Genomic DNA, 15,743 nt, shown 5'->3' with positions numbered 1-15,743 from the left:
GGTAAAGTTCTTAAAAGAGATGCTGCTGATTTGTTATTCTTGGATTCAGAAGTAAGTTAACAACAGTAATTTGTTTTCTACTTCAGGGAATTAACTACTTCATTTAGTCCAAGACAGAGTGGTCATGTAAAACCATTCTCCAGGAATGACTGGCAATCGTAGAAGTATTTTCCTCCCCCTCAGATAAATTTCCTTCAGTCCACACACCCCTCCCACCCTGGTTGAGTATAGCACAACTGATACTGATTCCATGTGCAGAGATCCCCATCAGTAGAGGGAATGGCTGGATTATCATACAATAAACCTGTACCATATCTTTCAATGCCTCTATACCTTTCCTCTGCAGTCAGGAAAATTCAAGCCTATTATGAGAATCAGCTGGAGTTTTTTGCATATAGTGGTGCTTTAAGACCTTGCTGCCTCATTCTACTACACATTGAATTCTGGTCACTTACCCTGTTGATTCCTGTGTGCCAAGGACCTTAAAGTTTTTAAAATGAAGCTTAAACTCTGTTTATTCTAGCCAGCTATTAGCTAAGATGATGGAGTATTTCTTCTAGTCAGCTGAGTAATTCTCCCCACCAGCACACTTTCAACAGTGTATGTGGTCCCCTCATCTCAAAAAAAGTATTCAGCACTTTCCATGAGAGGGCTGATGGAGTCAGCAAGGACTCAAAGCTGACAAAGCAGTAACTTGAGAGTTATGGTACAGTGATATGAAGAGCCTGGCTAAGTCAGTTATTGACTGTATCTGTTGGAATAAGAATAAGGGACCACAAAGGTTTTAGGACCTGGTTTTGGAACATGCAAAAGGAAGTATTCTCTGTGCATCAGGTAGCAGACTTGTGCAATTGTTGGTGAAAGGACACTGGATGCAGAAAGGCTATCTGGGTTCAAGGAGACACTGGACAAGTAAGACTAGACAAAGTACAACAGATTTAGGGTATCTCATGAGTTTAAAAGTTTGTGTGCTGTAAGAACATAGGTAGGGTGAGAATTAGCTGCTGGTGGTGGCATGATGCTGATCAACCCTTGGTCTGATTCACTTCAGTCTTTTTTATGCTTTTCTCAGTGTTTTCAAAAACATGTTCATGTTTTACCCTTTCCAGAAATGTATCAACTGACATGGCCTTTCTAACAGAGGATGTGGCTTTTGTGGCACAAATCCCAGACCCAGGCCATCACTTAGTTACTGTGAGAACATGCCCAAAAGTGAGATGGGATTTCCAAGCCACCTAGTATGAGCTTTAAATGAATTCTTGGTAGTTAGTGGTCAACACAATTATGTATTTCATGCCCAGTAGCTAAAGGGAGTTGGTTTGTTTTTTTTTTTAAATTTGATTTTGAATGTTTTTGATCCTTAAGCTATTACTGAAGACTATATTATGTTGAATATTCTTACTATTTTCTTATGCCCAGAATTGGTAAGATGAATTCAAAATCTAAAAACTTTTTCCTTAAAGAATTTCTCTGCTGTTCTTCTCAAATCATGTCTTTTATATCTTTTGTATTTGCAGCAGAGTTTTATACCACATCTAAATGAAAAGGTTGCTCATTCTTGTTTCACCTCTTTAGAAAGAGAAGTCAGAGCTCTGAAATTCCCCTTTATTAAAAAGGGTTTATAAGGCCTGTTCAAGGCCCAGGATGTAATGTAGGAGTGGGATAAAGATTAATTTAAAACTGGAAAATATAAGTGACCAAAGCAGTGCTAGTTGTTATACTTTATATAATCCACTTTTATATTTTAAAAATCTTTTTTTTTCTTCCTTTATTTGACATATTTCTAGGCCAGAAAGGTTTGGGTGACTTTATTCATGCACCAATAATAGAAAGCTGGTGAAATAGCCTCTTTGTTCAAGTTCGGTTGCAGATTAATTTAGGCTAATTTTTTGATCTTTCCAATTAAAAAAAAAAAAATAAAATATTGGTGGTTAATCGCTTATTAGTATTTTTTTAATTTATCTTCCTTTTCTGGCTGTGTTCATCAGTAATTAATCTCAAAATTAGTGAAGAAGGAGGGGAATTGCATTAGGAAAGACATTTTTGTTAATTTTTCATAGTAGTGAGGTGGCCTTCTGTCGCTGTGGGAAATCTTTCTCTTCTTGTTTTTTTGTGGTTCTGCTGTCTGTCAGCTTTTTTAACACTGTAGGTGATTTCCGGAAAATTGTAAGGAATTCTAAAATGATGGCACCTTGGTGCCAGGAAAGCTAGCTCTTTTTTCCTGGCTTCATGAGCAAATCGGTAAATGCTCTAGATGGGTAGTCTCCAGTTTTTTGAGGGGCTATTTAGACACCATCAGTCAACAGTCAGTTAATGTGATGGGTATTATCTTGCACATTGTTTTTCATATGCAAAAGAATAGGAGAATGTTTTACTCTACTGTGACTTAAAGACTTCCTAAACTAATATTATCTAATATTGTTCAATACAGATGTTTAACATGTTCAATACATATGTAAACTAATCTAATAATATCTAATATTGCTCAATACATATGTGAATAAAAACCCCATTGTGTAATTTTTGCTTTTTAACTATGTCATTGTTTTGCATTACTAGGAACTGGACAGTCCTTTTAGGTTATATGGGCTTACAATGAATCCACTGCTTTATAATATCACCCAAGTTGTCATCCTGTCGGCTGTTTCTGGTGTCATCAGTGACTTGCTTGGATTTAATCTAAAGGTAACTACTTGATAAGCATCCTTTTTTCACCGTGACATTCAGAATGTTATGATAGATGGATCATACATTGTAGCCTAATGAGTTCTTAACTGCATTAACTGGAAGATTTGTTGTTTGAAAATGGTTATGAAATTTAAGTTATATCAGAAGAATAGTGATGTATTTGTCAAAACAGCCCTTCTAACTTTTTTTTTTACATTTTTCTGGCTTTCTAACTTCATTTCAGACACATCATTACCAAGAATTCTTAGGCATAAATGCAGAGACATTTGTACACATAAGTACAAGACCTTATTTAATTTTTCTTCATACCCCAGATCTGATTTGTCTCTTGAATTCCTCACTGTTGACTCTGTAGTTCTTTAAGGGATGCAGAAAGATGCAAGCTATTCTTGTCTTGCACTGCAGTAAAGTATTACAGTAGATAGAGTATTACTGTGACCTATCTTACACAGTGTCATTTTGTCATGGCTGAAGGACTATCTTGTTAGGTCCTACTCCCTGCCCCCTCTGAACTACAAACTCTGCAAACTATTTCAAGATTCAGGTTGAGGCACATTAATTTCCACAAGCTTGTAGCACAAAGCCCTTAACTGGCCATTGAGTTTGCTTATGTCTACCCATTGTTTTCCTATTAGAAGTAAACAAATATAAAATGGATTTGGTGTATCATAGAATATGCAGCAAATACAATAAGAAAAAAAAACGTGGTGATATTGCAGTTCTGGTAAACAGAAAACTGAGGTGAGAAATAACGTTGATTTACTGCTCTAACTTTTCCAGCTCTGGAAGATCAAATCTTGACAATATATAAAGAAGATGAGATAACACAGTGTTATAGAAAAGCTCATTGATTGACAAAACTGCCTCAAATCAGCCACTGAATTTGTATTTCAGATGCTACAACCTCTTCAAGGATGTTGTTTGGAAAATTGAAGTGTTTACATCTGACTCTCTTGTGCAATCTTTGTATTTATTTCACCTTCTCACTGTTTTATGTTCATTTTAGTTGACATTTATATTTTATTTTCAAACTTATTTGTTTAGTTTTGGAAAGGGTCAGATTTGGGAAGCGTCAAAAACTGTGTGTCTTGAAATCCTGGAAATTGATTACACAAAATTACTATATCTGTTGTTAAAGCTGAAGCCAATGCTGAAAATTTTTAGTTACAGTAAGGCTATATGGAAGTAATTTGATTTTTGACAGTGTGGTAAAATTGCTTAGAATATTTCATTTGCACCAATCATTTATGAAGACAACATCAATAGATGTTTGGTTGCAATAGAAAAGTGAGACATGTACAAAAAAATAAAGTGCTGACAATACAGTATGACAGGTAGCAGAAACATTTTATATTACTCTTAGAAGCAAGTGGGATTTTTGAATATTTTGAGTAATTCCAGGATCTAAACTCATATAGGCTGCAGTTTAAATATCCTGGGATATTAATAAGGTATTATATAACAAGTCAACAAGTGCTCTTTGATAACACTTTTAGTAGAGCAATAATTGTAAATGGTTACCATGCTGTATGATATTTTGATAAAATTAAATATTGTATTTATTTGAAATACTGGGCTGTTCTGCACAGCTCTGACTGTGCATGCTCAATATGTGCACTTTTTATTATTACTTTTAACGAGAAACTTCATATATATACATATAAATGTATATTATTTGGAATATATTATGGTGAACTATGGAGCAGTATATATTATATGTTGAGGTTGAATATTTAAACAAGCAAAAGATTTACTGGTGAAAGGAATGCTATGAATGACTGAGCATAAGACAGACAGATGCTCTCCTTTTGTACACTATAGTATATGCCATTCATACCACATTGAAGTTTAAGAACAGTTAAACACAGAAAACAAGTTTTTACAGTGAGCAGCAGAGCTCACAAAGCCTGGTATTTGGCAGATTTGTGTTGTCAGATAACGTCCTTTCGGCTGGTTCTTCCCCAGCAGGGGTCATTCTCTAGTGCTTTGCCGGCTGGGGTTTCCCAGCCTTGAGTTTCCCACCTCTTACTCTGCCTTGTACCCCTGCCTCCCACGTGGACCAGTCATATTGACTCGTGGTTCTTCACTGTGACAAAAATAGATGTTCACCCGAGTAGAAAAAAGCTACTTGGAACAAACTTTCCATCTATAAATTATTCTGGGAGGATTAATATCACCAGGCACAAGTATTCTTACATTTTATGTTTCTAAAATAGTGGCTTCATACTGAAAAATGACAAGTTAAGTAAGTGACAAGAGTCTGGATGTTGCACTATGTTTGCTAATCTTCAGAATCTTGAAAGATTTGAAGTAATGTATCTTAAACTTATGTGGTATAAAAATATTTTTATATATAAAGCAACACAAACAAGCATTTTGTATTTTATTTGCCTCTGTACTAATGTTTAATAATGACCAAAGTGCATTCTGGTTTTTGAAAGAATGTATTACTGGAGCTTTAAGAACATACTATAGTTTCTCATGTGAAAACTTCAGCTGCATCTGATGTTTCTTCTTTCTCTGTTGTTTGATGTTGGGATTGTTTTTAAAAATTAAGTACATTTTATACACAGTTTTTTCCAAGTTATGGTACAGACCTACACAGAACTTAATTTTGCACAAAATATATTTTAAGAAAAAAAGTACAGCAGGAGTTCTATGGGTGATAAGGCTATTGCTTTCTACAGCCTGTCGCTATTACAAAACCATTCTTCACTCTAGAATGGAATTATTTTTAGAAATGTAAAATGGTGAATATATGGTTTTCATTACCTTTAAAAGAAGGGAGGGAGGGAAAACATTGCGGTTTTGGTTGAAGGTGAAATTAGTTTAACCATGTATACCTCAGCAACTAGCACTGTGCTGGATTGTTGCACTAACAAATGGCGGCTTGGGGAGAGTAAAAGATTTGTGAAATGAAATTACAAATAATAAAAACCTTTATTTGCTACCATTAGGTATATTCATTATGTTAAAAATGGGAGAGGTTTATTTTCCATCCCTCAACATGGAAAATCCAGTATGAGAATAGAGGCAAGTAGAAATATGGCAGATCCTGCGTGTTAACTGTTATTTTTTGCCACATGTTTTGTAACTGAAAGTGTGATCAGGCTTGGAATAAAGCTTTCTATGGTTGATGGTAAAAAAGAAAAAAAAATGTGGTGAGCTATATCTTTTAACAATATCGAGCGTATTTTTGAGTTTGCCTGTTTTGATTTAAATCCATATATTTAAATTAAAGATATTTGGGAGAGAAATCCTATACGTGGAATGCAAATGATGATTGTCAAAATTGCACTTTATTGCAAGAGCAGAAGCTTTCAGACACTTAGTTATGCAAAGTAGTTTAATTTTATTAAGACTACTGGACATGCAGCTTCCAAAAAACTGTTTGTATTTGAAAAATGTTGAAACAGAATTTAGTCCTATTTTACCAGGATGTAAGGGATTAATTTCAATGACCGTTTTGACTGTTTCTTTATGTCACAAGATATACCTCCATGTAAAATTCAAAATGCAAGCAAACTAAAGTACTTACTGAAGTCAAAGTGAAATGTTTCAATAACATGTTGTGGATTATTTGGACAAAATTAATGTGTGATAACTTATGTATTTTATTTGTTTACTGATTAGTGAAATATTTTCTAACAGAAAATTATTCTATTAACAGCTCTCCAACACCCTTTTTTATTAGCCTAATTTTGGCTTTTCCAAAGCTTAGTCTTTGGGTTTTAAACGTGTTCTGCTAGGTGTATCCCCATGACCACTGATGACTGGGCAGTAGGTTACATGCCACACTGTGTTCATTTGTTCACTTTCTAAACTTATTCCAAATGTGGACTATTTACAATTTAAAATTTCTTTTGATGGCCATGAAAGATACTACATACACTGAGAAATTAACATCTTTTGAGAGCCATTCTTTTTAACATCCATCTCTAGCTCACACCTTAGTGTGCCAGAATTCTCAGATATTGCCAGAAAATGTTATGCATAGTGCAAGTTTCCTTAGTCCAGACCTCTACGTCTAAGTACCTTCCAAAATAGTTATGAAGCTGAAGATGATAGGATCTGAATGATGCATTGTTACTTACTGGCTTGCCAGATCATGTCCCATTTTTATCAATCCTGACCTTAAAGCCATCCCATCCAATAGAAAATCCTACATGGAATCTATGCAGCTGTCAGTGTTCAGGCACAAATTCAGCATATGCTGAGTATGTCCTCTGTCTTACACTAGTTGTTATGACTGGGAAATCCTGGTACCTCCCAAAAAAGTTGTTCTACAGCTCATAACATGGAGCTAAGTTTACATGTGTCCTCCTGAATGCCACATTGGGAATCTGCAGGGATGCAAGACCTTTCAGGAAACCAGAGAAGTAAGTTTTAAGAGGTTTTATCTGTGTGCTGCTTGCTTAATAGATGAGTGCAAACCTATTTGTAAACCTATTGTCTCTGGTAGGCTCCAGTGAGCCATCCAGTGTGTGAATTACATGTATTGCAAAAAGGAAAAAATAATTTTACAACCCTTTTTTTGCAAAGTTACAATGTTACCTCAGCCTGGTATATGCCAGAGTAGAACAGCATAAGTTAAAGTACAGATGCAATGCAGAAAGACACTTCAGTAATTTGATTAGTCCTTTATGTTATCTTCTGTGGATGGGACCTTTAAAATCCTTTGATAGATATCAAATTTAGTAACTTCCAAAAGCTGCTCTGTATTGTTGAGCACATCTCATTCCAAGTAATGCTTAAGAATATTACTGGTTCAAATTTCAATAATCCATCTTTGGCATCCAGCAGTATACAGCAGAGACTTATTTATCTGTTTTCTACAGATGGTGATAGTGGGCAGCTGCTGCTGTCTTTGCTGGATACTTCAAAACCAAAGGCATCCAACTTGATCCTGTATCAGGTTTGAGGCAGATAGGGCTTCCTGACAACAAGGTGTCAGAAGGTCTTGCTCCAGTGGTCTCATACCAAAGGCAGAAAAAGGCTGTTTGGTTCTGGTATACCCACTGCTCCCTCCTCAGATAGACTTCTGTTACCAGTTTCTCAGTTGTGAATTTGCTGCAATGTAACAGAGAACTTTGGAGGAGGAATGCATAATTCTTTTTTCTTAGTCCATAGAACAATCTTGTTTTTACTGCATGACTGCACAAAAGTAAGTTTGCAGATGACACCAAGTTGGGTGGGAGTGTTGATCTGCTCGAGGGTAGGGAGGCTCTGCAGAGAGATCTGGACAGGCTGGAGTGATAGGCTAAGGCCAACTGTATGAGCTTCAATAAGGCCAAATGCCGGGTGCTGCACTTGGGCCACAACAACCCCCAGCAGCGCTACAGGCTTGGGGAGGAGTGGCTGGAGAGCTGCCAGTCAGAGAGGGACCTGGGGGTGTTGATTGACAGCCGGATGAACATGAGCCAGCAGTGTGCCCAGGTGGCCAAGAAGGCCAACGGCATCCTGGCTTGTATCAGAAATAGCGTGGCCAGCAGGGACAGGGAAGGGATCTTACCCCTGTACTCGGCACTGGTGAGGCCGCACCTCGATTACTGTGTTCAGTTTTGGGCCCCTCACTACAAAAAGGACATTGAATTACTTGAGCGTGTCCAGAGAAGGGCAACGAAGCTGGTGAAGGGTCTGGAGCACATGTCGTACGAGGAGCGGCTGAGGGAACTGGGGGGGTTTAGTTTGGAGAAGAGGAGGCTGAGGGGAGACCTCATTGCCCTCTACAGCTACCTGAAAGGAGGCTGCAGAGAGCTGGGGATGAGCCTCTTTAACCAAGTAACAAGCGATAGGACAAGAGGTAATGGCCTCAAGTTGTGCCAGGGAAGGTTTAGACTGGATATTAGGAAGCATTTCTTTACAGAACGGGTTGTTAGGCGTTGGAATGGGCTGCCCATGGAGGTGGTGGAGTCCCCATCCCTGGAGGTGTTTAAGAGTCGGGTTGACATAGCGCTGAGGGATATGGTGTAGTGGAGAATGGTCAGTGTTAGGTTAATGGTTGGACTAGGTGATCTTCAAGGTCTTTTCCAACCTAGATGATTCTGTGAAAATATATCTATATTGGTACAGGAGATGGGGAAGCAAACCTTTTAGTCATAAATACCAACCAGCAAACTGTATGGGGAAAGCAGTCTTCTTCCAATGTCATTATTTTCAAGGTAGCAGAGAAAATCATCTTGTGAAGGTGCCTGTGTTATTTCCACAATAGTCTTTGCTTGTACTATGGCTTTCCTCTCAAATGTTGCTTTCTTACCTTGTCAGCCTTAGGAAAATGAATCAGTCCTTGCTGGACTGTTAAGATCCTGCTTTGCTGACATTTTCTTTTCCTCAAAATCACTGTCATCTTGTCATCTGTGATGGATGGAGCCTGGAGATGTCCTTTAAAGTTCCTGTATGAGGTGTGTTCAGCCAGGGGGTGATTTTGGCAATTCTGATAGACCTTGGGGAGTGTCTGGCCCAGGAGTCAAAAAGAGTGCTGCAAAACATCTGGAAGATATCTGTACTGCCAATATTTGTGACTTGGCTGATAGAGGTGTTTGTGGTAATACCTGTCAGCTCTGCTCATTTTATCTGCTCATTTTACCTATTGCCTTGCTAATTGAGCAGATAGACCCTACTGGTGACAGCAACCAAACGGTTCTCCTGGGAAGGGAGGAATGTCCAAATCTGCCATGGGCAGTTTGTGATAAGGATAACTCAGGAAAGGAAGGGAGTGTGATTCCTCTAATCTCTGGACCTACTGTGTCCTGACTCGCTTCTGGTGGGTCAGAGTTGGATATCTGCATTATTAAATATAAAGTGTGAGCCCAGCATTGCCTGGGGCTTGGCGGAGAGAGATTTCCTCCTTAATGCCTCGAGCAGTCACTCACTTCTAACCTCAAATCTGGCATGTACTGCATGTTCTCTAGGCATACAGGCACCCTTCAGAAGGGCCTTCTTGTGAAGATCTTCTCTATTAGGACTCCAAGATCTTTCCCATAGTGTGCTTCTAGTTTCCTTGATTAGGCTTGAGACAGAACTTGCAGTGGACAGCAATGGACAGTTCAGTGATAATAACAGAAACCTACAGAAATCATGGAGGAGGCTGCAGCTGTGAGTGATCCCTTGTCACTTGGTCTTGCTGTGGATGCAGGATGGTCGTCTTGCAGGCTGAAGACTGTTGTTGACCTGTGACTGTAGATACTGTGACATACCCAAGTCACCTTGGGGAGGCTAAATCATGCAGAGAGATCAGTTCTGAATGTAGAAGACCCCCATGTCCTCTAACCAGTCTCAAAGCTGGTCAGCTACTGCCACCGGGTGTTTGTCCTCTTCGGTCATTTTGATCCTCATGAATATGGTACCCTATGGACTGTAATAGGTATGGGCAACTACAGTAGTCTTGAGGATGCTGTGGACTGTTGCTTAATATCAGGTGTTTGGTATAGGGGATGTTCCATGTGAAGGAATATTTGTCAGCCATCTTCTGGCTGTATCAGTAGTTGGATCTGCTTCCCCAGCCTGAGGCCAGCCCCTTGCAGAGAGCTCTGCTTGGGGCCAGTGGTGGAGCACACTGCTACCACCACAGCAGCCTGGACACTTTGCCAGCCATTCTGCACTTCAGCTGATCCTGTATCAGGTTTGAGGCATATAGGGCTTTCTGACAACAAGGTGTCAGAAGGTCTTGCTCCAGTGCTGTCATACCAAAGATGCAACGGAGATTTGTCTAAGTGGGTATGTAAGGCCATGGATTTTAATTGTTGTATATTAATGTAAAAAAAAATCTCGGGCCAGAATCTAAGTCCCATCTTGGTTTCACCAGGGAAGGTTTGCGGTGTGGCAAAAGGAATAAATGGGAAAGGGCAAAGAAAACCATTTGCTTGATGCCAGCGGCATTAACCATCAGGTTGCCATTATGAGCTTGTCATTTGAGAACTTCCCACTGTTACCTTTGGTATACGTCCTTATGGAATATCTTTATGCAAGTGCAAAATACCCATATAGACTGAGTTTAGATTAAACGTTGAAGAGTTAATATGTAACTTCAATGTGTTAAAAATAACTCTTCCAAAGTGTTATTATGAAATAATATAAAATTAATTTTAAAAATTTATACTTTTATATTTTCCTTCCCCATTCTTTTTCACGCTTTAATAATTTTGCACTTGAGCTGACACTTGCCATCTTTAAACAAAATTTCAGAAATCTGAAATTGCTGCAGATAGGTTTCATGATAAAAAGTCAACTCTCTGGGCTGTAAGCAATGCCATGTCTCCTGCTATCAGTAAAGGGATTCTCTGGGGAGAAAAATTGAGATTTTCTTTTCCTTTCTAGCTCTTGAGTTGAAGCTACAACCTTCAGTATGGACACAAACACCTGTGATAAAATAAACAGCACTGATTGCTGGTGAGATTAATTTTTTCCAGTACAGGTTTGTATAATTTTATTATCTGGAGTAAGAAATGAGGTCATGCCGCAGAAAGATTTGTCTTTTTTACTTTCTTTTTTCCTATGTTTGATTAATAAATTCAAACAAAAGAAAGCACATGCACTTTAGGGATAAGCTTACAAAATTATTTTATTTGTTACTCATTTATTACTTAAGTCTTTATGTTTGAAAATGACAGTATTTTATGTTTAGGCACACTTGCCTTCTTGAACACCTACCCACCCAACTTTTTGCTTCTAGCCCTTACAAACAGCTCCTGCCCCTTGAGCATGGTCTTACTGGTAAAGAAATCTATCAGGGATTAGGTGGCTACATCCGTACAGTATCACAATCCAAGCTTGAGTCTCTAGACACGTGGTTGTAAATCAAATTAAATCTTTTGCTTTTACTCTCTCTCATGCATGTGAATGGACGGGAAGTGAATTACTCGGTGTTGTGGTTTCAGCCCAGCCAGCAACAGAGCACCACATGGGCACTGGCTCACTAGTTATCCTCTCCTTCCCCCCTGGTGGGATGGGGAGGAGAAAATATGATGAAAGGCTCATGGATACAGTCAAGAACAGGGAGAGATCACTCACGAATTACTGTCACAGCCAAGACAGACTTGACTGGGGAAAAAAAATCAATTTAATTTATTATCAATAGTAGGATAATGAGAAATAAAACCAGATCTTAAAAACTTTACTCCTGAATTCTCTACCTCTTCCCCCAGCAGCGGCACAGGGGGACAAGGAATGGGAACTGTGATCAGTTCATCACACATTGTTTCTGCCGCTCCTTCCTTCTCTGGGGGAGGACTCTTCACGCTCTTCCCCTGCTCCAGCATGGGGTCCCTCCCGCAGCAGACAGTCCTCCATGAACGTCTCTAACGTGAGTCCTTCCCACGGGCTGCAGCTCTTCATGAACTGCTCCACTGTGGGTCCCTTGCACGGGGTGCAGCCCTTCAGGAGCAGACTGCTCCAGCGTGGGTCCCCCACGGGGTCACAAGTCCTGCCAGAAAACCTGCTCCAGCGTGGGCTCCTCTCTCCCTGGGGCCACGGGTCCTGCCAGGAGCCTGCTCCAGCGTGGGCTTCCCATGGGGCCACAGGACCCCCGGCTACAGGTGGAGATCTGCTCCACCGTTACCCTCCATGGGTGCAGGACACAGCTGCCTCACCATGGGCTGCACCACGGGCTGCAGGGGAATCTCTGCTCTGGCCCCTGGAGCACCTTGTCCTCCTCCCTCACTGACCAGGGTGTCTGCAGACTTGTTTCTCTCACATATTCTTGCTTCCCTTTCTGTCTGTAGTTGCTGCTGGGCAGTTTTTTCCCCTACTAAAATATGTTATCCTAGAGTTGCTATCACTGTCAGGCTCAGCCTTGGCCAGGGGCAGGTCTGTCTTGGAGCCGGCTGGCATTGGCTTCATCAGACATAGGGGAACCTTCCAGCAGCTTCTCACAGGAGTCACCCTTGTAGCCTCCCCTGCTACCAAAACCTTGCCACACAAACTCAATACACTTGGCTAATTGAAAAATGCAGTTAGACAAATGGAACCTAAGTGGCAGATGACACTTAAACTGGTGAGTTTTGGTGAAATAGTTTTATTTTGGTGTATCAAGGAGTGCTCTAATATTTCATTAAATTATCTTTACAATAGTGCTGATTGGGATCAAAAACAACTCAGTCTAGGGATAAGGGTTTACCCTGATGAAAGGTCACTCTCCAACAGCTCTGCACACCCCACTCACCATACCACTGGCTGTGGTCATACACTTTGCATAAGGTTCATTGACCTGAGATTCAGAGGTCTAAAAGTTAGACACTGAATTGATCCAAGGCTTCCTTTGCAGTCACTAGAAACACGCATTTACCATCAGAGGAAGATTTGTTCAGTTGATCTTTGACTCTAATTTTAGTGATCCTCTGGGGTATTTCTCTCTTGAGTGTAAAAGGAAAATAGCATGGATAATTTAGAATCAGATGTGAAACTTTTACCACCTAAATTAGGGCAGATGATTAATCCTACTTTGCTGGTTTGTTCTGCAGTGAAGCCTTTGGTGTTTGCAGATGCGTAATTAGTTCAGCTGCCACTGGAAAGGAAGACATTTTTTTCTTTTTTTTTTTTTTAATTTATTGGTTTACTCTCAGAAAAAAAATTCTCAAATGTGAATTCCATGATCCTGCTCCAGCGCTCAGATAGTCTCCCCCTGAGCTGCAGTACTGCAGCTGGTGAGCTGCCCACCTCTGTACAGCTTGCTGCTCCGCAGCCTGGAGACGGCACAGTGCAGGCATAGCAACAGCACTGAAAATAGTCACAGCCAGCACCAGAATAACATGCAGGTGTACCTGAAGAGATCTGTGTCTGTATTACTAAAATGAGTAACTTGAAGTCTGGATAAGATCAGCTCTAAACTTGACCCGCTCATGGGGAAATGCTGCTGTTTGCAGGGAGTTGTAGGGGTAACACTGCTTTCATTCTTTGTTATGTTGAAAATCCCTTATGGCAATGCTGCTGCCAGTTGTAAAGATGTGATGCCATCAAGCTCTAAAAGCCATCCAGAAACACAGAACCCTCCCTGCTTGGCAAAGATCCTCTGTGCAGAGCAGACACTGCGATGTGTCTCCTCCCAGCAGCTGGAATCAAGGGTACCCTGTGCTCAGAAGGAGTAGAGGTGACAGAGACAAGGCTTTCCCTATGTCTCCTGTGTTATCTTCGGGTTGTAGTTTTGCACCTGAGTCAAAGATACTCCTAGCAGGCCTTCACTGGCCAGACAATGTTTGCAGTGCAGATAAAATTAGTACAAAAAATCTCCAGTTTGTAAAGGGGGAGCCACTGACATTTTACCCCTGTCCTCCAGCAAGAAGTCCTAGTTCAAGTCTTTTGTAAACCCATGCTATGAAGTTAGGCTGCTTCTAAGTGTGTTTGGTAAGTTGTTTATTCATATGGCCTACATGGATGGCAGAAATAACTCTGTGGCTGACACTGGACCACTGTTTCTGTAACAGGCTGTGGCCACTGCCACTTGTGCTGTTACTGTGCAGGCAAACAGCAGGAAGAGCAAAATACAATTATTTAACCTGCATTTCTCACCTCTCCTTTGTTCATTGCCTTTTAAAGTAATAGCTCTTGATAGCAGTTAACCAGCACTGAATATAATGAGGCGAACCTATCCCTAGTCTTATGAATGTGAATACTAGCACAGGACAAGGTCTCTGGTCGGTCTTTTGACTTCTGTGCTGTCGAGGGGTCTGCCTGTTCACAGCTCTTCCTAGTTTGTGCTACGACTTGTTTTCACTGCTCCTGAAGCTGGCTTAAGCAATTCCTTCCTCTCCTGAGTGCAGCTGCACATTTTTGCTGCCATGCTGTTTGCTGCTCCAACCCAGTTGTGGTTTTCTTTTAACACAGTTTATTTCAGTGGTGTTTATACCATCAGTGTTGGTATTGATACAGCTGCACAAGCAACGTACTGCGGTAAGAGGGTAGAAACTTGAAGCTGGCTTTTTGGCTGCAGAAAGCATATTGTGTAGCTACACACAATAGTGATCACTGGCATCAGCCTTGGCATAAATAGGAGCCATTGAAGCTATTGAAATGGGATTAATTCCCATTGTGTATAGAGTGGAATTAGAACAGTGAATGCAAATAATGTAGACGACCAACAATTTTGGCCTTGAGGTGACATAACGCCGCAGTTAGAGACTGTCATTATTTCCTATTCTTCTTTCCCACACACATGGGCACATTGTGCATTTGAATTGCACCACAAATCCTGGCTTTCTAGATAAAAATAAAAAATTAGAAATTCAAAGTACGCAAAAGAATAATTGTGAAGTAATTGTTATAACTTGGAGGAAGCAACAGATGTTTCACTTGTTGCTGGAACTCTCTGAAGGAGAACTAATTTTCCAAGCATATCGAGTACATGCTAATCAGAAGCATTTTTCTCTATGCGGCAGCATAATGGTATTCCTCAAAATGTTCTTTGTGTTAGCTTAATAATGCACAGCCAAAGGATGCACTACTGGGACTAGCATAACAGGTTTTGCCACTGCTTTTATATTTTGTTTCTTTCAAATTCTCTTAACTGAGCCAGTAACCTTTCTTGAAAAAAAAGGCAAAATAGATTATTAGTGCCTGAAAATAACATTAAAAAAACCCCAAGACCTGGATCTAAAACAAATAAACAAACAAAATGTAATTTCACTGAAGATCAAGTTGATGCCTTGTTGAATTTATTACTGACAATGCAGATTTAACACCTGGAGCTCGCACGTGGGGAATATACTGAGAACTGCAACACTCTTTCCTCCAGATCTGACCTTTTGAACCAGCTCCTTCTAACAACAGCTGTGACTTCTGCTCATCAAGATACCAGCCCAGCTCTGAAAAACTAATAGCTGTCATTGTAGTACAAGGAGATGATGTAGATTAGGTAGCCTGGGTAGTGATTGCGGTATTGCTAAGAACATTAAAAAATTTCCACTGACCTTAGATATGGACAGACTGGAGAGCGTCCAAAGGAAGGCCAGGAAGATGATCAAACTTCTATCCAACCCTGCCTTATGAGGGAAGAATGAAGGAGGTTAGTCTTTTCTCCCTGGAGATCAGAAGGCTCAGAGGGGATCTCATCACAGTATTCCTGT

General features: G+C 40.1%; 1 protein-coding gene across 3 annotated transcripts in view; it reads left to right on the top strand.

Moving 5' to 3' along the window:
- The window catches only part of PHTF2 (putative homeodomain transcription factor 2), a 71,084-nt gene extending 64,908 nt beyond the window's left edge, over positions 1-6,176 (top strand). For all 3 annotated transcript variants that reach the window (XM_074869876.1, XM_074869875.1, XM_074869877.1), the window contains 2 exons: positions 2,560-2,685; positions 3,469-6,176. In XM_074869876.1, coding sequence (XP_074725977.1) covers positions 2,560-2,685; positions 3,469-3,489 — 147 coding nt within the window. In that variant the 3' untranslated portion in view covers positions 3,490-6,176. The remainder of the gene's footprint in view (positions 1-2,559; positions 2,686-3,468) is intronic.
- Positions 6,177-15,743: the final 9,567 nt, after the last annotated feature.

Source organism: Strix uralensis, chromosome 5 (assembly GCF_047716275.1).
Source record: "Strix uralensis isolate ZFMK-TIS-50842 chromosome 5, bStrUra1, whole genome shotgun sequence".
NCBI classification, from domain to species: Eukaryota; Metazoa; Chordata; class Aves; order Strigiformes; family Strigidae; genus Strix; species Strix uralensis.
The sequence above is the reverse complement of the archived record's forward strand: the minus strand, read 5'-3'. Positions and strand labels throughout refer to the sequence as shown.